This window comes from Pagrus pagrus (genome assembly GCF_965226575.1).
Source record: "Pagrus pagrus genome assembly, chromosome: 22".
NCBI classification, from domain to species: Eukaryota; Metazoa; Chordata; class Actinopteri; order Spariformes; family Sparidae; genus Pagrus; species Pagrus pagrus.
The window spans coordinates 8,006,992-8,029,127 of record NC_140204.1 but is presented as its reverse complement, the minus strand read 5'-3'; the positions used below and the strand labels follow the sequence as shown (position 1 = coordinate 8,029,127).

At 40.2% G+C, this 22,136-nt stretch overlaps 3 protein-coding genes across 6 annotated transcripts in view; 2 read left to right on the top strand and 1 right to left on the bottom strand.

The window, feature by feature from the left end:
* The window catches only part of clcn3 (chloride channel 3), a 67,049-nt gene that overhangs the window by 39,197 nt on the left and 5,716 nt on the right, over nucleotides 1-22,136 (bottom strand). For all 4 annotated transcript variants that reach the window (XM_084344624.1, XM_084344627.1, XM_084344626.1 and 1 more), the window contains exon 3: nucleotides 19,477-19,569. The gene's annotated coding sequence lies outside the window, so the exon portion shown is untranslated. The remainder of the gene's footprint in view (nucleotides 1-19,476; nucleotides 19,570-22,136) is intronic.
* Nucleotides 11-1,895, top strand: pfdn2 (prefoldin subunit 2). The gene is made up of 4 exons (XM_084343799.1): nucleotides 11-142; nucleotides 879-967; nucleotides 1,099-1,222; nucleotides 1,397-1,895. The coding sequence occupies exons 1-4, from the start codon at nucleotides 62-64 to the stop codon at nucleotides 1,583-1,585; spliced, it is 483 nt and encodes a 160-aa protein (XP_084199925.1). The 5' UTR covers nucleotides 11-61; the 3' UTR covers nucleotides 1,586-1,895.
* b4gat1 (beta-1,4-glucuronyltransferase 1) lies at nucleotides 3,978-9,206 on the top strand. The gene is made up of 2 exons (XM_084344683.1): nucleotides 3,978-5,609; nucleotides 6,490-9,206. The coding sequence occupies exons 1-2, from the start codon at nucleotides 4,506-4,508 to the stop codon at nucleotides 6,679-6,681; spliced, it is 1,296 nt and encodes a 431-aa protein (XP_084200809.1). The 5' UTR covers nucleotides 3,978-4,505; the 3' UTR covers nucleotides 6,682-9,206.

Genomic DNA, 22,136 nt, shown 5'->3' with positions numbered 1-22,136 from the left:
GCACTGGTGAGCCAGCTCTACACTTCCGGGCCGGGGTCCTTCGCAGCAACACCCTTCCAAGATGGCAGCCAACAGTAGCAGCACGGGTAGCAAATCCAGCAACAGTGCCGGTGGAAAACAGTCCGGCCCGTCTGCCGAACAGGTACCCTCGCCTCCACCTTGGCCTTCTTTAGTCGGTACACTTTTTGTGTTTGTCGCTCAGCCGTGTCGGGTGAAGCTAACGGCGCTAATCTGACTCCCAGCTAGCCGAGGCTAACGTTAGCTTCCCCATCGCCATCATCATTCTGCTTTCTCACCATAAAGCGCTGTAACGGGGAGAGCCAGGGTGAAGCCATACACATTGATTGCATTTTAACAAGAGTTTAACACCGGTTTGTGCTCCTATCAACCAGTATAATAAAGGTTATATGCTTTTAATTAGCATACGCCTCACAAGGGGAAGGTGTGCTGTACCGAGTGGTAGGTCTTGTCCAGTTCAAGACCGTGTGAGAGCTATTTTTATCACTGAGGACCACACAGTCCTGTTTTACTAACGTCAAAGTACACCAAGTATTCAGATCCTTTTCTGAACTACACGTAGAAGTACCTCTATGCAATACTATGTTGCAAAAGTATTTTGTAGAAATACAGAACTGTTCTCAGCAAATTATATTCAGAAAGTCGGGCTCCAACTAGCAAATATTTTCACTTTAACTCATTCTGACAATTATTTTATGAGTAAATCTGTTAAATTAAATCTCTATAAGTCAGAAATAATAATTGATGATCACAACTGGATTGTTTCATCACTACAGAACTGATTAAATCTACAACTAACATTGACAACACAAGTCTTTGTGTCTGTATTGTTGCTGACGGTGTATATTTCTGTGTGACAGGTGGTGGCAACATTTCAGAGGATGCGTCAGGAGCAGCGCAGTATGGCCTCTAAAGCTGCAGAGTTTGAGATGGACATCAACGAACACAGGTCGGCAGCCTTTTTGATTCACCTCATTTCATATTTGATCAAGAAAGATATTTCCTGAGCAGCTGATTGGCTCTGTGAGGTGCCTTGATTGTGCCGTTTTTGGTTGGTAACATATTTTATTCCTCATGCAGCTTAGTAATTGAAACCCTGAAGGATGTGGACCCTTCAAGGAAATGCTTTCGTCTAGTAGGAGGCGTGTTGGTGGAGAGGACGGTTAAAGAAGTTCTGCCAGCCTTGGAATCCCACAAAGAACAGGTGATGGTTGAGAAAAGGACAACAAATGTACTTCTAGATGCAAACATTTAGCCTTATACTACTAACAGTTACCTTATTTTTAATATATTCATTAAAAACAAGGAGAAAACTTCAGGCACAAATCAAAAATTTAGTCGAAAAAAGTCTCACTCTTTTCCATTTTCCCCCTCGCAGATCTCCAAAATAATCGAGACCATCAACACACAGATGCAGACGAAAGGACGGGAGCTCACAGAGTACAGGGAACGCTACAACATCCGGTTGGTAGGAGAGGGCGAATCAGACGCACAAGGCCAGTCGGCGTCTTCGAGGGACAGCGAAGGAGGCGGGTCTAAAAGCGGAGCTGGCGTTTTAGTGTCGTAATTTGTGATGGTAGATCGCGACAGTAGGGCCTTATGATTTCTGCAGTACTGAAAACACAGTTGGAGTCTCAAAATGTAGGTTGAAAAATTGAGCTTTTCACAGGATAACCTTGGTCGAGAAGATTGTTGAAATTTCTGCTCAACATAATACACTTGGCATCAAAGTAAAGTACACATAGTTCTCCGCTTATGTATGTGAATGCTAGTGTGTGTAGAAATTAAGGGTGTTTGTCTTGCATCTGCCTTGTCAGTCAAGCTGACTTTTTTTTATTTCTGAAATATTGTGGCATAAATTAAACGACTAAATTCAAGTACTTGTTTTAGTCTTATTTCTACAGACATGACTGAGTAAATAGCTTACTGTCTTAGATCACAGAGAATATTTTTTTCTCATGTAGGAAAGTTCTGTTATTACAAAAAATCAAACATACAAGACATATGAATGCTCAGTTATTAAATAAAACAAGATCAAAGTGCATTTTTAAGTAAACACGCTTTTGAATTTCGTAAACTCCATATTTTGGACTAACAACTTAAAAATTAGGAACGAATAAGTGCTGATTTCACAGGGCCCTCAAGTATGTTGAGCTGTGCAAATGAGTCACCCTTGCCAAGGCAGCACAGGTCCTGGAAGGCATTTTGACAACATGTGTTATGAGCATGAACCAGAGATTATACTGTAAACACGTCACTTTAGATTGAAACGAATCTGTCGGCTTTGTTGAACCTCCCTCTGTGAAATATGACTTCTAAAATCATCTCCACACATGCTCAGCTGGAAGTCAGTGCTACTGCCACACCTTAATAATAAAGCCCTGTCATTGAAAACACAATAAAACCTGTATTCTCTCTGATCTGTAGCACATGGTTGAGCTTTGAGTTGTTGAATTACTTTTTCTTAGCACAGTCTAAATTGAAGAAATGCCCCCTAGGACCTGATGTGTGCTGTCCACACTGTTTATGTAGTTGTGAGGAAAAAAAAAAAAAAAAAAGGTTTTTGTTGATAATTATGAATTAAAGAATGTCACAATTGTGCTTTACGTGTGGCGTCTTACATTCTTCTTACTGTATGGTGTGCTGATATGTATATATGTGGTAGAAGTCATATTTAGATATAATAATAATGCAGTGAAATCAAATTGGGGTTGACTAATTGCCATCTTTCTTCCACACAGGTTTGTCTTTCTGCACTGGTGGATGAAATTAAGGGCTAATAGATATTTTCATACAAGTGGAGCCTTTGATTAGTCTACCCACAACATTAACATTGGTGGTTTTCTAGGTAATTAAGTCAGTTTTAATATTATTAAGACTCTTATCTCTGTTTCTGGCCTGTGTTTTGGATAACATGATTGGGTTTAATTCAAATGTAGGATAAAAACTGCATAAAATAACCCAAAAGCTTCCATCATTGGCACTAATTGTACCACACGCTATTAATTAATTGGTTCTGCAAGACTTGCCAGTCTAATGTCTGCGTGAATAAGCTTTGCATCTGTAAGATGGCAGCGACTTGCAACGTTGCCTTTTTATTTTCCAGAAAAAAACAATCATTTTTAACACTTTATGGTTTGACCCTCTTTTAGATTATTTCTGCATGTTAATTGTTTTTGGAGTCTTAAATTTGATATTGAAGTTGAATAGCAATACTTAGTTAAAATTATCTACGGATATCTGCATGTGTATGGATGTGCAATAAAAGTCAAATGAAATGTGTAGCATTATTTTTGGGTGACAAAAAATACTCAAAACTTGAACAAAAATTCATGGAATAAACAAGTGAAACACCAGAATATCTCAATATCCCAAACAAGTTTTGAGCAGTGTATTCGGCACATACACAGCTTGAAATACAACATGCAGCAAAATGCACATTCGACCCTCTTTTACTATTGCTTATAGCTGGTAAGAAAAACAAAAAAGAGAGATAGAGAATGAGAGATGAAATATAAATATAAACCATTATAAATAAAGATATAATAATATATCATGCATACATGTATAATTGCTGGACTATTTACATAACATATACACTGCACATAAATATAAACTGTAATCAAAGATCAATACAAATCGTAAAAAGTGATATGATACAGAATGAAAACTGCCTGCAGGGTGGTGTTTTGATTTTATCGTGCTTGTGTACAGTTGTACGTCAAAAGGCTACATAAGAAGAGCGCCTGTCTGGATTAGTTTTGCATATGACCACTAAATGTGACAGACTGGACCATCTACAGTGGACACGAGAAAACGAAAAGGGATTTTCGACGAGGATGGGATTCGAACCCACGCGTGCAGAGCACAATGGATTAGCAGTCCATCGCCTTAACCACTCGGCCACCTCGTCTTATGGACTCCTTCTCTGTTTCAAATACATCTTTGTATATGACAGTCATAATACTGTTGTTATTACTTTAGTCTATCTCTATCAGCCTCGCTCTCACGTAAACTGAAGAAGTAGTGACAATAGCCCTTTATTCGTACCCGTGAGCCTCTCGAGCTAACAGCTAGCAGCGCCCCAGCACATAATTAGCTGGCGCCTTTCCTCGCGACATTACGGTTATTACGTATGTACATGCGCCGCTGTCGCAGCAGCAGCAGCAGCGCATGATGGTCACAGCTGTGTTGTGTTTTGATGGAGATCACACGATCTGGGTTGAGTTTCATCGTTTTACTCGTGCTGTCGAGGACCGTGTGACAATCTGGCGCAGCCTTGCCACGAGCCAGATCGATATGCAGTCAAGTATTGGTCGCATTTCCAGCCGAATAAGGCGGCGGTGTTAGCATTGTGTTAGCAATGTAGGTAACGCTAGCTAGGACGCTTGGACAGAAATAGCCAGCCCCTCAGAGAAACGGCAGCCTGCTCCGGTGTTTGGACCGGCTTCGTGTACAGTAGTGGGCCGGTGTGTAGCTTCTCTGGAATGCATCTCTCCAAGAAATGTTCCGCCTTCAAAGTGGTGCTGAGTGCTCTGCTGATCGTGGCGCTCCTGCAGCTCATATACCTGTCCTTCTTGTCCAAGTTTCACGGCAAGCAGCAGCGGTACCGGTACTCTGAGCTCTTTGGAGGCTCCGGGGGCAAGAAAAATGGACACCACGAGAAAAACACGCGGAAGGAGCGTCTGAGGTACTCGCTGTCCACCGGTGGGATCTTTGACAACAGTGGTCAGTACCGGGTCTACAAGAACTTGATCAAAAGTGACCTCACCACTAATCAGAAACCAGGATCCGACCCCAGCTCCAACGTCCTGGCTTTAGCCACGCACACAACCATCAACAACCTGCATCACCTGGAGTCTCTGCTGGAGAGGTGGCACAACCCTCTCTCTGTGGCCATATTCGCACATGGCCAAGATGTCAAGTTTGCCACAGCTCTGGTCTATGCGCTCAGCTTCTTCTGCCCTCAGATCCAGTCCCTGGTGGACTTCCACTTGGTCTGCCTCTCAGGAGAGATGGCCAGCTTCCCTGATAAGGACCGTGAGCATTTTGCAGGTCTTGAGGACTGTGCCTCTGTCTTCTCTAGACTGGAGACCCACAGGGATAAATACAAGAACTATGCCATCAGCGGAAACATCTCCTACCCCAACAATCTTCTTCGTAATGTCGCCCGGGGCGGCACGGAGTCCTCCTACATCCTGGTCATCGACATTGACATGATGCCGAGCGCCGACCTGCACCAGCAGTTCCTGGCCATGATCATGAGGCGTGAGCCAGCCAGCGATGAGGTGTTCGTCTTGCCTGCCTTCGAGATCCGCCACGCCAGGAAGATGCCTGCCAGCAAGACAGAGTTGGTTCAGCTCTACCAGGTAGGTGAGGTGCGGCCGTTTTACGAAGAGCTGTGTCCTCGCTGTCAGGCCCCCACCAACTACTCGCAGTGGGTCAACAGCCACGTCAGGGACACGGACACCCTGGATGTTGCCTACACCCTCACCTGGGCAGACCCCTGGGAGCCCTTCTACATCGGGCCCCACACTGTGCCGCTCTACGACGAGAACTTCAAGCAATATGGATTCAATCGCATCAGCCAGGTCTGTACAAAACTCAAAACTTCAGGTGTGTAAATAATTTAAGACTGGGAGATTCAGATGAAAGCTCTGGAAAACGCTGGTTAGCGATCAATGAATGTTTTGGTCTATCAAGAGAAAAAAAGTTATAAATACATACAGATAATCATAATTTTCCCTCTGCCAAAGATGAATTTGTTGACAAAATTGCTTCCAACCAATGGTCCAAAACCCAAATATATTCAGTTTATTATAATTGAAGACTAATAAACTGACAGACATTCACATTTGAGAAGCTACAACCATCGAAATCTGGGTATTTTTTCTTGGATTAATGGACTATAAACTCTAATTATATCACATATATCATCAGGGCTCTCTCATATTGGGCTTGAGACTTCACATTTTGTGACAGAACATACTGAGTTTATCGTTTTTTATCGGGAGAGACAAGCGCATCGACTAATCAAATGGTTGTTCGGTCTATAAATTGTCAAAAAAATGTCGATCAGTGTTTCACAAAGCCCAAGATGACGTCCTCAAAAGTCTTATTTTGTCCACAACCCCAAGATATTCAGTTTACTGCCAAAGAGGAGTAAAGAAACTGGAAAAAAGTCAGGAGAGTATTTCTGCTTCAGTTTTGACCTCTTGGTTTCTTCTCCACTCTCATGCTATCCATACTCTACCTTTACTCATTCTATCTCCTTGCCCCTACTCTAACCCGTCTTCCTCATGCCATCTTTCGTCAACACACTTCCTCCTCGTTTCCCATCTGTCCTTCTTGATGTCACCTGTCTCCCTTTGCACAATCTGTCACATCTCCTCCACCGTCTCACCTTTTCCCCCTCATCACTTCCCACTTGCATGTCTGCCTTCTCACCCTGTCCCTCCGTTCTCCCTCCAGGCCTGCGAGCTCCATGTGGCCGGATACAGGTTCTCGGTGCTGAGCTCAGCCTTTGTGGTGCACCGGGGCTTCAAGATCCAGGGGGAGTTCCACGCCAGGAAGGACGAGGAGAACAAACACAACCGGGTTTTGTTTCGCAGCTTCAAAGAGGGCCTGAAAACCAAATACCCATCCTCCAACCGACGATGCTGAAATCAGTCTCTCGTGAAATCTGTCATATTTTTTTTCTCATTTTAACCAGATTTTGCTCTTCCTGCTCAAAACCTCCTAGTTCTTCTATGATTTCTTGTGATGACGGCACAGTCGGAGTTTAATCCAACTCTCGGGTTTATTTCAAGACCCTCTGAAAATGAGCAGAAGGGAGATGTTCTCGGGGGATTTCAGTGCTCGTCCTGCTAGTCGAGACTGAAAAGAAGAAATGATCATTCAAGATCGTAAAACTGGCTGACGGCTCCTGAGATTTCTTCTTTTTGTTTTTATCAAATGCAAATCTAAAACCTGGAGAGCATTTGACTGACGTTAATGTAAAAGCATATGAGGTACTGTAAAGTTTCTATTTTAAAATATGTTTGAGCTTGTCCTGATACAAAAATAGACGCATCAACGTGACTGTAAGACAGAGAGTCTCTCCATATTCACTCAGAGACATATCCTGTGAGAGTCCTTAGTTCATCGTGACATGAAGTTTAAGGCTCTACATTTCATGACAGCTGATCAAAAGTTGCCTTGCTCTTTAAAGTACAGCTCATATCAAGCCATCACTCTGTGCAGTCAGAAGTACGGTCACATTAACAGGCCCAGTTAATAGTTATTTATTATCAAAGACAGAACCATGACTAGGCTCGTCACAATAACTACTTTGGGTTGGACCAGAAATGGCTGTAATCAATGATTTTAGAGTCATTTTAGGACCAATTTAATGCCACTGATATGATGATATAATATCCTACGTAACGGAAATAAAACCACACAATCCAACCAATAAATATGAAAAAACAACATGCTAAATGCTGCGCCCAAGTCTTACAATATTAAAGGAAACCTTGCCAGTGATTCAGGCATCATATTGGTTAAATTTTGTGACAATATGTCAACAACCACACGTGAAAACACATATCTAGATAATGTACATACATCGATAGGTGGATAAGATACATACGATAAGATAACAACGTAGTTACTGTGAAAGACCTTACTTTGATGTTATAGCTTTGTGCAAATATGTATTTAAAATGAAACTAGAATGGCACTCAGTAGAGTGCATACCTCTGCCAAGGCCCAAGAGTCCCCTTGAAGTCAGTCAAGCCTAATCCAATATCAAACTCAGTAGTCCTCAATAAACCACCTATAACTGCTTGACTGTAATTTAAGATCACCTGATCGAGATCGACATCAAATCAGACTCGCTCACAGATACCAGCCAGCTGGTTACCATCTTATTGGCTATTGCAAAGACACAATTATGAGTCTGTAACAGAAAACAAACATGCATTTCATTTTCAGTTGCTCACTTGCCAAATGCTGGCCATTAAACTGTCGCCTGGCTCCAGACATTTCAGTCAGATATTTCCAGCTATTCAACAAAAATGATGAAATTAAACAAAATGGCTATTCAGTGTGATCATCAGGGTTACTGCTCCCCTTCAGTACAATGGGAACCAACCCTGACAATCAGTTGTGTGCTCTGTCCACCAGATGGCAACAGGCACTTGAGTGTTTCAGCATATATTCGAGCCTGAAGTGAGTGTTGGAAACACTACAGCAGGACGCAGGGATTACACAACACCAGTGCTGTCTGGCGCTCAGGGGGATGTGAATCCACTCTGCGCCACAACTGTCAGCACATTTCAGACGTTTTCACAACCCTGGGAGTGCTGCTTCTTGTTCTCGCCGCAAACTGTCTGAAGAGATTACTCACAAGGCATTAGCACAACAAAGCACTGGGGGAACTTTATACGGTACTGTAATTTTTGCCAAGACTGTGGAAAACTACTGTATTATAACACTGAGGATGTGACGGTGGTAGTCGGTTGCATTATCTAGAGCTGTGGGTTTTTTTCCAACTCCGTCTACGATGTGTGGGCTGCAGGTACAAATGTAGCACGGTTAATGGTAGATAAACATAACGCACAATCAAAATGTAAACCACAAACAAAAGCAGTCGGTGTAAAAAACCACTAGAAAATAGCAACTTATTGATGGTACACATTATTCTGTAACCTAAGGGTACATACACTACATACAGTATTAAACCATGACTACCACTCTTATCATGTCTGTTTAGTGAAACTGCAAAGTATGCATATACAAGATATGTTTAAAGTGTTAAGTTGTTATGTAATTGTTGATTTTGGAGAGATTTACATATTTTGTTCTTCTTGTAGTGTTTATGATATATTTATTGTGAAATTGTTTTTATTTAACTGGAGTGGGTTGAACCGTTTTTTTGTTTTTACCCCAAGCAGGACGACTGTAGCACGGGATTGAGTTTGGTTTGAAAAATCACTTTTATTCAGTATTTTTTGGAGTGAGATCAATTTCAACATATCTTCAAACAAACTTGTGTAACGACGTAGTGTGGAGCTTTATTTCTCATGTGTACTTTTCTTATTTGAAAATGCTTTTTTTTTTTTTTGTATTATTTCTTTTGTGTTCACAAAACATAATGCCTGATTTGTATTGTTCGAATTTCTATTAAACCTACTGGATGACTTTTATTTGACAGATAACTGTCACTCATTTGACTTGAACACAATCAGTGGTGGAAAGTTACTAAATACTATAAACATGCTATAATTTAAGTACAATTTTGAGTTACTTTGAGTATTTCCATTTTCTGCTACCTTATACCTCCACTCCGCTAAAATTCAGAGGCAAATATTGTACATTTTGCTTCATTCAATTTATTTTACAACTTTAGTTACTTTCCACATTTAGTTTAAGAATAGAAAATATCATATAAAATATGATTTAATGTAGATTAAGATAAAAAAAACTGTATTGATTCCTGACAGGATTTCACAAGCTACCCAGCAGATAAAGCAGTAAATACTATATGTAGCATTAAGTATTTTATTATCTATCTGTTCTAGTTCAACATTAATCTGATGAACACATTAAAGGGGAATTCCAGTGTTTTTAAAACCTGGGGCCTATATCTACATGTTTGGTGTGTAAATGATTCATACTATATCAGTACAGTAGATCGCCTCAGCTGGCAGCCGAGACACAGCTGCAACGGCTGCCACGTCATCCTCCGACCGTCAAAATTACATCCACTAAAAGTGTTTGTTTTTGTCGCTGACAGGCTGAGGTTGTCTTTAAGTGTCTGACAACATTATGGAAACAATTCCTCCAGAGAGAGACCTTTTTGTTCAATAACAAGATGTGTTTTGTAACCAAAAGTGTCGCTCTCTCGAGTTGTGAGTAGTCTTCCTGCAACAATTCACTTCACGCGAGATTTCAAAGCGAGACTTCTCCTTGAACAAGACTTTTTGATAACAAGAAGGATCTTATTATTTTTCTGTAATGTTGCCTGACAGAGCCTGTCTGTGGCTAAAACAAGCACTGTTAGTGGACGTATTAAAGGATTAAATTGCAGCTTTGTCAAACGTGGAAAAATGACATTATGATCCAATAATATAATACACATTATTCTGAAATATGCCATTTTGGAATATTTAATAATAATAAGTATATTTGAATGCTAATACTTTTGCTCTTAAAGGAATAAAAAATGTTTCAACGCATGACTTTTACTTGGAACAGAGTGTTTCTACACTGTGGTGCTGCTAGTTTTAATCTCCTCAGTAATCAGAAAGGTCTTTGAGCACTTGGAAATGTACAAATCCAATCAATTATCTTCACCAGAGGGACTCGTAATGACAGTAATGTCAACAGTGTTTCTCCAATTATCGCTTTTAGAAGGAGGCGAAGTTGCTGAGGGCAAGACACGCAAAGAAAAACGAGTTCCTGACAAACACAGTGTGGCTGCCTTCACTCATATGAGCAGAAATTGAGTGGAAAGAGGAAAAACTGCGAGATATCAGTCGGAGTATCGTTCACCAAGCACTTGACACAGTTGACATTAACCTGTGCTGTAACCTGGCTTAGGATGGAGGTTTAAAGGCATCCCTGCACCAATAGCATGTGATGGGTGATTACAGGGTGAAGCAGGCCAGCATCCAATTAAAAGCTCCTATTTAGTAATTAAGACAGGTATTAAACTAGACTTTAAGAAGTACTCAGTCAGACTGGTTTGATAAGTATTGAATTACTTCTTCAACAAAACAGCTGAACCATCCCAGTAACCATTTTCCATGATGCTTTTCATCATATCCTCTTTAATATGTCTGTATGGCCAAGGCAGGTTTTAGAAAGTTGAAAATGAAAAACAATAACAGTTTGCGTAGCTTTAAAGTGTTGACCGGTGAGTCGGCCATCTGTTGGTATAAAGTAGAGCACGTGTGACATTCGGCACTTGACTGTTCGAGGCACCGTGGCATTCTGTGGCTAAGCCTTCATTACCGGGCTCAATGTTGAACCAGGCACGCGAGAGCTAGTAGCACGCAACTCTGCTCTGGCTTTAGTTCAGCTTTTGTTGGGCATAACTGATCGTCATCCGTCTAACCAAATATCAGGCACTTTTGCTTTCAGCTCAATATCTCACGCCTCCATTTTTCAAAGATGTCTCTTACTCCAAACTTATAAATAAGTCCTAAATAATACTTTATGAGAATTAATCCAAAAAAGACTTGTTTTGTTTTAACCCAAACTTTTCCCGTTCTCCTTTGAGCTAGATTTAACATTTTCTTTCTCACGTAAAAACACATAAATTAAGAAAGCAGCTTAAAAAAGTTATTTTCCTGCAACAAACAGCTCCTCGAATAAGCTGTTGGCATTCACCCAACGAGAAAATTACTTCCCTCCAAAGATGTCATGTGCCGTCTACCCTACGGTGTTCATTTCTTCTCCCCCTGACCTGGGTGTTAATAATGTGGCAGAAGGTGCAGAAATTTTGGGAGGGGGGGTGGCTTGTGTGGATCAGGAGAGGCAGGTTTGGTGAGGTAAAGTGGGGTTTATATCGACAGCTTTGGGGAATGGAGGCTTATCTGGGTCAGAGAGCTTTACGACATAAGCAATTAGGGCTGCCCTCTCTTGTGTACGCTAGCAGGAGGGAGGCCTCCCGCCACCTAGATTAGCCGCCCTGCTAAGGCCAGGAGAGCTCCGCGGCTTCTGGACGGTGGAGGGAACCAGCTGGAGGGCGAGATGAGCAGGCGGTGGGGGGTTCCTCCAGAGAAGGGCGGGGGAGGAGAGGGTGAGGGCAACGAGAGCAAGGGGTCAGAGTACAGGCATTGTAGACACAGACGGGTCCTTCTGGGCCAGTGAATGGGTGAGAAATGAAGGAGTCAATGACCCATGATGATGGAAGGAATTCGCAAAATGGAAAATGGGTACAAATGAATTGCTTGTTTGTCCCTTGTAGCATGTTTAACAGCAGTTTGAAGAGAAAAGGACTATAGAGGGTGTTTATGCCACTCAGCTTAACATCAGTGATTTCTTCTAATGAGCCACTTGACTGGAAGGATTTGCAAGTGATTAGGCCAAATGGTTTATAGGGATGGTTGAAGAGTCCTTTACAATTATTGAATAAATGATCTGTTAACTAAAGTGTTTTCAAAGGGGATTTAGAATATATTATATCACTGTAATGACTATAATTACATAATGTTGTGTTTGCCACACTCAAGCTGTATGTTAGAGAGCGCAGACGATGATACATAGTAAAAAAATTAACATTATACCACTACTTACTAAACTTTCCTGACTTGATTGAGGTTTGGTGGCAAGTTGGCGAGCATACAAGGAAGTTGTAGTCGACACAACTCTTAAGTCGATGTTGATGATGTTGAAACAATGTGAACCTACTACCACCAGACTACCTATTCATCCTCAGCACTCAAAATGTTTTAATTAGATGATATAAACCCTGGATAATTGCAATCCGACCCAGTTACATGCATTAAGAAAAACTGTAGAAATAGCTAATCTTATTACTGATGGTCTTGTTTGTTTATATAGGTCATATAAAGGCACCAGTGTTAAACTGAGACTGTTTAAGAACCTCCTTGTAGTACATTTAACTAACTTATTGATTCAATAATTAATTGTTTTCTCCTTTAAATGTCAAAAAATTGTGAAACATGCCAATCATAATTCCTGGATTAATGATAATGATATAAAATAGAGATACATTTAATACATAAGCAAGTTTGACAAGAATAAAACTGAATGTTTATTATCAATAAAGTGTGACAACAGTCGCTTCTTCTTTTTACTGAAACTGTACGAGTCCCAATTATTCAGCAATTTTCATTATTTATTCATTTGTTTGCTTTCAAAATGTCACGAAATAGTAAAAAAATGCCTTTCAAAGTTTCTCACAGGCTGGTTTGACATCCTCTAATATCTTGTTTTGTCCAGCCAATAGTAAGAAAACCCAAAAATGTTGAACTGAAACTGACTGAAACCTCTCCACCTTGCTTTATTCCTGTATAACCTCCCCTCTACTCTTCCTCATTACATGTGATGTGTGATGTTAGGCGTTAATTACACACAGGTCCGTCAGCTGGGGTCTTTATCAATGCCACAATCACAAGAACAGCTTGTAACCGCACGCTGAGCACGTCGCTCTCCGAGATGCAGCCATCCGTTTCACTTAAACAAGTGGAGGCTTAACTGCCATCAATGCCAGCTTTGGGAGAAGTTTACCTGTCTGCTTACTGAAATAAAAGCCTCTCAAGCAAAGGGCACGCATATCACTGGGCCTCTAAACCTGGTGTTCTTGGACGCCCAGGCTGCCCGCGTTTTAAATGTATCCAGCTAGAGCCAGACTATCCGGGCTGGAGGACAGAAGTAATGAGACGTGACACTGCCCTGGGGAAAGAAAAGGAGGCCTAACAGATATAGGTAATCCTTCTCACCAAGCTAACGCCTCTTAGCCTCCCACCCCTGCTGTCACACGAACCCAGCGCGAAAACACACATAAGACGTGAAGACACAAATATAAAAACATAGGCGAGTCATCTTCAATGGTCACCAATTAACCAAGTATTTTTTAATCGTCCCTCAACGGGCAGTTCAAGGCAAGCGAGTGTGCAAACAAACGTACGTAAAGGTGATTCATTCACACCAGCAACTTTATGTTTGACACACAAGGATTAGGAGAAGGTCAAAAGTGCAGGTGCATCTATCACTGAGCATTTCTTGTACTGTGACTGTTCACAGGCAGACAGTAGTATTGGCCTGTCACAGATAGTTATAATGCAAAAAAATACGCTAAATCCACAGTGATGTTTACTGTTTTAGTGTACCGATGTCATACTGGACAATAAAGTTTATTGTTGAACTAAAATATCAAGCAAGTGTTTGTGATTTGAGAAAGATCACTGCAGAAAATGTGTGTAAATCAGCCCAAAAAAAATCGAGAATCAGTTTGGCTCTATTCAAAAAACTGCAACTAACGATTATTTTCATTATTGTTTAATATGTCAGTCATTTTCTTGATTAATTGATTAGTTGTTTGGTCCAGAAAATGTCAGAAAATGGTGAAAAACTGATCCTCAAATGTCTTGTTTTCTCCACAGCCCAAATATATTCAGTTAGCGTTCACATTTGAGCAGCTGGAATTAAAGAATCTGGAAATGTTTTCCCTAAAAGATGATTAAAAAAATCAATTATAAAAATAGTTTGTGAATAATTTAATAGTTGACAAGTATTCAATTAGTCGACTGATCATTGCAGGTATGACTAAAGCCAAACTTGTTTTACAAACTAGAAATCTGAAACACATTCCTGACGGCAGCAGCTTAAAGTAGTAACAGAGGACCTGTGTGGCGTCGTTGATAATCTTAGATGTTTTTTTATAGACACACTCAGTCTGAAGCTGATCTTTGAGGTAACATTATCCACACACTGCAGTCAGTTCTCGTCCTTACATTAACTGTGTCATGCTGTGCTGCTGGACATTCACACACGTGAACTGAAGCGCTGAAACATATGTTCACAGGCACACACACACACACACATTTACAGTGGCTGCCGTGAGCGCAGTGAGTTAATTCTGCTTCGATCGATCGCACTAATACAAGGCTTATTTATCACAGTGATTCAGTAGCAGATGATAGGCGCTATGATACAATTACTCTACTGTTGACACAACACCACTGGGTGTATGCCAACAATGTCTCAAAGATTACCTGAAGGACTGAAGTGATATCATCACTTCTTGCTACTCCTGCCATAGTTTAGCTGATCTGATATCAACAAACCTGGCTACAGACCTACTTAATATCGCAGCAGCACTACAGGAGATTAAGTGGGATTTACATGACAGATTGAATTTTTGTTGAGCTTGATTCGACAAAACGACATGACAAAATCAATATAAGCCATCAGTGAGTGTGACTGTGTTTGTTTTCACTACTTTTGGTGTACTTTCTTGTTGTCACTATATTAGATTTTGCATAAGGTGCAGATAAAACTCCTGCTGAACCACAACCAGTCAGTGGGAGGATTGGTGAATAATAGTCTTAAGATTCAGAGTCAATAAGTTATCATTTAACGACCAAGACTGTACAATTAAATAATAGTTGTAGTCTTTTTGTGCAGCTTATTAAAAAACATAAATGGGTGATAAAAAAATAAAATACCAATTATTTCAGTTGGAGTTTTGAGGATGAATTGAGGAGACTCACAACCTGAAGAAAGAAGCTGCTCTGTAGTCCGGTGTTACGGCAGTGGATACTTCTGTATTGCTTGCCAGATGCCACAGTAGCTAAATAATAATAACAACAGCATGAAAGTTGACCTAACCACTTGTTAGCATTTTCCAGCTTATTAAATGTGAGGAATTGCTGCTTTTGTTTGTCATTTGTGATCATAAACAAAGAATCTTTGAATTTTGGACTGTTGGTTGGACAAAAGAAGCAATTTTCACAATTTTTGAAATTTTATATGCTAAACAATAGGTCGCTAGTAGTTCTGAAAGTAATCAGTAGATTAATTGATCACAAATATAAATGTTAATTGGAGCCCTATTTAATAGCATACCTGGGCCATTGGGATTGGAAAGCTTACACTGTGTGCAAGACTTTAATATTAAATTGACAAGAATCAATCAAGACCTCAACAAACTTTCATGGTCAGGCACTGATCAATATTGAGTACAAAAAAACCCGAAATGGTCAAATTATTTTCATGTTAGATGTGAGGACGGGCTGAAGAATGTCATGTTTTCAGATATGAGCCTCTGAAACACATTATATAGGAATATGGGTCTCTCCTTTAGCCCACAGAACCATGGCGTATATTGAACCATGAATTTCTTTGTGCTTAAGCCCACTTGTTTTGCCCTTTTGTGGATGACTATCTAATATTCATCTAAGGTCCTCATACAGATGTTTATGCAAAAGTAGAAAAGTCTGGCCCACATGTACTATCTTTTCAGTATCTACTCAGTTTAAATAAAGATCAGAGTGCATCTTGAGCCAAAAAACAGAAAAACCAGGACAAATTGTGTCATTATTCAACGGGGCAAGCGCTGGTGATCATGAGCTTTCACCCCACAATTTCCAGTTGAGGGACGTCATGCAACAAGTAAATGGATTCAATCGTTTCTTCCCCCTCCCTAACCAACAAAATTGTGCCATTGCATACACATACCCCTGTCTTACAATCCCGTGTTCCCGCCTTCATAGATAAAGACTATAGATCTGTCCACTGCTTCTTCCCAGCTGACAGCTGAGCGGCCTTTCTGTCGCGGCCCTGTCAGCGTCAGCAGGGCGAGGCTGGACCGGACTGACCAGAGAGGATCAGGGGGACGTAAGTCACCAAAGCAGGAATTAATGAGCATTATAGTATTAGGTAAGAATAAGTCCCACCTTAAATCCCTCAGGATTCCTAAACAACACCAGTAACACCTGTTACATATGATGATGGAGGCAAGCAGAGGAGGGTTTTTATGATGAGGCAGGACAGATACCAATAATTGGGCAATATTCAAGTAAAATGTGTCTTTCATAAAATTACAAATAAAGTATTTTGACCTTTTCTTCAGAGAAGATCTTCATGCACTGTTTTTGCGTTTTAATGCGCTTGTTGCTCTAAAAAATAAAAATGAGAACAAAAATAACTTTAACTTTACTGAACAATTTCATTTATCCACCAATCATCCAAGACCAATACGTGCAGATAATGAGTAACAAAGCTGATGTGAAAGAACATTTTTTAAATAATTTTCTCAGTCCTTGTAGTACTTTAACAAAGACTACACTAGATCACATCTGCAGTGCCATCAATCAACTCTGATCAGACTATTTCATGATCATTTTTAACCAAATTTAAGCCTGAGATTTGGACAAATGATCTGTTTTTTATTCAAGTATTGCAGGTAAGTATAAAGGTATGTTGTAGATTTGTGGTCCTGATGCAGATATAAAGTACAAAGACAGTATTAGGTTCAGTGTTAGAATTTAAAGATGTGTAAGTCGACTCATAAAAGTTGGAGAAATTAAGTTAGAGAAAATGTTTGTGACAAATAAGACCTCATAAATTTAAAACTGTGTAATGACTTTTTATACCAAATATTGAGAAAATTGAATATTTTTGCATAATAATTAATAATAAACAATAATTTTGCATTACAGTTACGTTCGTAAACAGATAGAGCACAGCTTCAGAAGATGAAAATCGCTTAGGCTGAATTATTTTTAAAAAACAGAGCAGAGTCAACACATTTCTGCAGCTTTCCTTAACTGATTCCTTCAAACAAACACCAGCCGTCGGAGGGTTTCCACAGGCTTTGTCAGGGTTAACCATCCAGGCTCAGAATGGTTCTTTAACCCATGACGTCACCTGCAGTGTTACCCAGGCAGTCAGCTCTCACTATTAAAAGCTCTATGACCACAATCGGTGAACAAGTAAACAAATAATCCAGTGGGAGCAGTGATTTGCCAGGCTATTTTTTAAAGGCTTAAACTGGAGTTTGCCAGCTAACCGTGAGCTTGATGGTAAGCTGATCCCTCAAACAGGGAATGTGATACTGTCTGGAGGTGGTTCGTTTGACTGGAAAGAACAACAATACACCTCTTAACGATACCTGGAAGGAACATCTTATTACACAAATAATCTCTGATAGCATTTAACCTCACACCCTGAAGTGTAAAGGAGCTTGTTGCTCTGACTCACTTATTAATTCACCCAGAGGGGATTTTCCGGGCAAATGCTAGAATGTCACAGTGACACAGCACCTCATAAGAGAGTTAAATCAAGTCACAGAGTCTGCCTCTGGTTTCCTGAAGCTCTTTGACAGTCTTAAAGGGGGAAATGTATCCCTCAAATGTGCTTGTTGCAATGTCATTATAAGCTGATGTAAAGGGATTCTTGATGGAAAGCTCTCGAGGTTAGATGCCGTATATGTTTAAGGTTCAGATAATTTGAATTACTTTAATTACTGTAGGCTATTGAAGGTACTCTAATCTACAGCGATCCAATATATTATAACAGCTTCATTATTGAAGCCTTTTTTAATACCAAAATAGCCAAAATAGTTTTCTTAAACTCTTCCATGACATTAAATGTATTATCACTGTGTTTGGGACTGTATATCTCAGCTAACTTGTGCAAAAAATGCTCTGAAAGTGTTTACTGGACCGAACTTTTGAAGACAGCACAGCTGATAATGCTTCAGATATTCACACTATTTTCTTAATTTTTATTCATATGTAATATAAATGCAAAAATATCCACCAAACTCAGCTGTAGATCTAATTTAAACCTCTAAAGTTTTCATGAAATCCCCCCGCAGTGTTTGCTGAAGATGCAGTCCACATTTACCTCATATCACCTGTGTCTATTGAATCAAGAGATCTACCTCTCTCTCACCACACAGCGACGGATGGGGAAGCAGTTTTATGTCGTTTGTGTGGTGAGTGCCCCCGGCGTGGGCTGAGAGGTAAAGCTAACACACAGTATGTTGGGGACGAGGGGAGGGGAGGACGCGGGGAGGGGGATAGACCTGTCTGAGAGGATACTGCTATTGAGTTGCAAATGAGATTGTAATTAGCCCTTACACATTTGCCTGGAGGGAATTAGCGTGAGTGTGTGTGTGTGTGTGTGTGTGTGTGTGTGTGTGTGTGTGTGCATGAGTGTATGTGTCATTGTGTGTTTTTTAACCCATTTTCCTTAGAATAGGGGTTGACGGTGATAAGCAGATAATACTAATTACTTCTCCTCCCAATTGCTTGTTAATTGTGCTTGGTGTGGATTTATACAGCATGGTAATACCCCCCATTCCACACACACACACACACACACACACACACACACACACACACACACACCTACACACACAAGATGCATGCCCCCCGCTTTGCCTGTTGGCAAAATCAACAGGTCATTTTTTAAGCAGGAGGCTTCTGTTTAAGCCACTAATTAATTATGCCAAGTGGGGTTCCACCATCTTTGGATGCAGCCAATGAGGCAGTGTGTGTGTGCGTGTGTGTGTGTGTGTGTGTGTGTGTGTGTGTGTGAAATTGTTGAAGCTTGTTTAACATCGTCTCTAGTGTGTTCCTGGATTAAAAGACAATACAGTGACCAAATAAAGCAATAAACCTGCCATGTCACCACTTGAGCCACATAACAACATATCAAGCTACAACCTATATGTATTAAGAGGCAGTGTCAAGAGTCTATCATATGGTTAACGCCCATAAGTTGCATCCCTATTAAGACTATATTCTATGAAAGCTGCATTTTAATATCAGATACTGTGCGTCCACAAGGCTTGTCTCATGCCAAATGCTCCTAAAAAGTTAGCTAAGAGCTTCCACCTTCCTTTGCTTGTATTTGAAAAAAACACAACCGCAGTACCCTTAGTAGTTTCCAGTGTCTTGAATCCATTATGTGGTTGTAAAAACTTGACTTTACCTTGATGAAGAGCACCTGGATGTACCGGGATAAGTCATCAGCTCAGTCTGGCTTTCAGATCTGGTGTGCCATATCCTTTGGATGAGTCACCACCTGAATAAGGATACAGCAAAAGTATTTCCAGTTCAGCTAGCCTGCATGTGTTTGGGCTGTTGGAGGGTTAGGGTCACATTAGAGAACATGTAAATGAAATGGTTGAGTTCAGACTGGGGCTGTCACAGTATCAGATTCTCCTTAGGTGATTATCGTGGCCAAACACATTAACGATAACGATATTGTCGCAATATGTGTAGAACATGTAGAAATGCTAGCAATCAAATCTTTCTTTAACTTTGTTTAATGTGTGCTTTGTTTTGTTACCCTTATAATACGAGTGTAGGGAGGTGAAGGGGGAGTTTGTAACCACAACGTTTGGATTATTCAATAATTGATTGTGTAGCGTGTCATAGTAGACGACAATTGACGGACACCTAACGACATCCCAACAGAAAGACTAGCATACAAACACAAGCGGGTCGGTGTCATACACACTGCTTCAGACGCCATTGTCTGTTTACATTCTTGTTCCTGTAAGTCGCCTTCAGGTAGCTTGGGGTCGACTTTGTCAGGGGGGCCAATGTGTTGTCTGTCATGTCTCTGGTCGAGGTCACTGCAAGATTGACTCCACGCTCTGGGATTGTAGGACGGATCGGACGCCATCCCAAAGCGTCGGTTTTTGGCGAGTGATGGGACCCAGAGCATCTCTGAGGTCCGAGGTTTCACATTTAATCGTTGAAGCAGAGGTTAAATCGGCAAAAAAATGCCTTGAGGGTTGTAATTCCTTAATACATCAGTGACAACATCTATTCATTGATGTCAAGATTTCCTATTTTACAAAGATATACGGTATAATTAACCCCCCCCGGTACCCCCACCCTTCTACAAACACATACATCATCTGTTCATCCCATCACCATCTTATCATTCATCCTGTTCTAACGGCTTGGGAGCGCTTAAGAAGATTTTGGTTCAGTCTGCTCTCAAAGTGTTAAACAGATTGGGGTCGGGGGATTTCTTGTAATGAAGGTGAGTGTATGTGTGTGTGTGTGTGTGTGTGTTGGTGTTGGTCAGTGGCGCGAAGTGTCTGAAACTTGGAAGGGTTAGATTAACTGTGAGCATGATCGTCACTGAGCTCATTTCTCCACCCCTCCCCTTTCCATTAGCCCAACAATCCCACCTGGTATTTTAATCTAGATTTAGGATCTAACACGTATCAAATGATTGCCCACTGCTAATAAAGTAATTCTATACGCTTTCTATACCCCAAACTCCTCTGACCAGCATCTCAGGAGCAGATTTGGGGAGATGACTGGTGCTGGAAGGATTAGTCGACAAGTTGACTGAGTGAATATTAACAATTCTGATAATTGATCGATCGATCGAAGTAACTATTTGCTCATTTTGGATGATCAAATGTGACAATTATCTGCTTTTCTCTGTCTTATTTTAGTGTAAACTGAATATATTTGGGATTTTTGGGGGGGATTGTTGCTGGGTTGACAGATGTTACTGTTTTATGTTGTGGTGATTTGAGGTAGTTTTACTGTTTTGCATAAAAAAAATGTGTACATATATATATACACATACATATATGTGTGTATATAAATATATATGTGTGTGTGTGTGTGTGTGTGTGTGTGTGTGTGTAAAATTGGATTAAAATAATTAATGAAATAAAATAATTAATAACAGTTATATCCTTGACAAAACAAGCTTATACAAAATTGTGACTATAAATACAGATCTTTAAGCAACTTTTACATAAATTATAATATTGTGATTTGCAACTTTTATGGGTCCTTTCTGAAACTGAAACTCATTATAATGTTAAGAAAAAATAAAACCTTAGTTTTAATTGCTTAAATGAAAACAACTAGAAAGATTTGACAGGACAATCTGAATATCCATTCAGGAAAAAAAATGTTGATATGTAAGATATTTCTGTCTCTATCAGCAAATGTTTAAAGATCTGACTAATGTGTAAGTAAAGGTTCTTCAGATGACACCTGACATACACAAATAATTTTAAATCATGGAAGAACATTGATCTTATTCATAAATCCCACCGTTTATTTTGATGTCAGCTGATTTTTCTGTAACTCCACGTGTGCATCAGTTGTATCTACAATAGTTTAACAACACTTTAATGCATCTTATACTGTGTCAAAGTGTGTATAGTAAGATGACAAACTTGTTGTGAAACTTAATTTTACGCTTAATGTTGTTTGTGAAAGAAAATGGATCTCCTGATAACAAACAAGTCGAACTGTCCGAGCTCTTTGCCTCCACAAACATGGACTCCTGATGTTCTCAGATCAGACGGCCTGCTCATATCTGTATTGTAGACAGATTTGTAGGGCGGATTTTAACCCTCTTCACCTTATTTTAAACCAGATGATCCTTCACCTGACTGCAACCTTTATGCAAAGCCTCATATTCAATCCAGGGATTAACCCATGTCTGATGTTTATTGTAGGCTTGGAGTGAAATTGCACGTTTAATATCCATAACTTTGCATTCTTGGTTCAGGCTTTTGTCCACCGATGCTTAGCGAAACACATATTTTAGCCCTCTAGGCTATGATGTGCAAATGAAGTGTAACATGTTTGCATTATAGCTGA

Excerpts from the sequence above, each read along its gene's own strand:
- pfdn2 (XM_084343799.1), top strand. The coding sequence starts at position 62 with ATGGCAGCCAACAGTAGCAGCACGGGTAGCAAATCCAGCAACAGTGCC. Across the intron at positions 143-878 it reads CCGGCCCGTCTGCCGAACAG|GTGGTGGCAACATTTCAGAG; the intron begins GTACCCTCGCCT and ends TCTGTGTGACAG. Across the intron at positions 1,223-1,396 it reads TGGAATCCCACAAAGAACAG|ATCTCCAAAATAATCGAGAC; the intron begins GTGATGGTTGAG and ends TCCCCCTCGCAG.
- b4gat1 (XM_084344683.1), top strand. The coding sequence starts at position 4,506 with ATGCATCTCTCCAAGAAATGTTCCGCCTTCAAAGTGGTGCTGAGTGCT. Across the intron at positions 5,610-6,489 it reads GATTCAATCGCATCAGCCAG|GCCTGCGAGCTCCATGTGGC; the intron begins GTCTGTACAAAA and ends TTCTCCCTCCAG.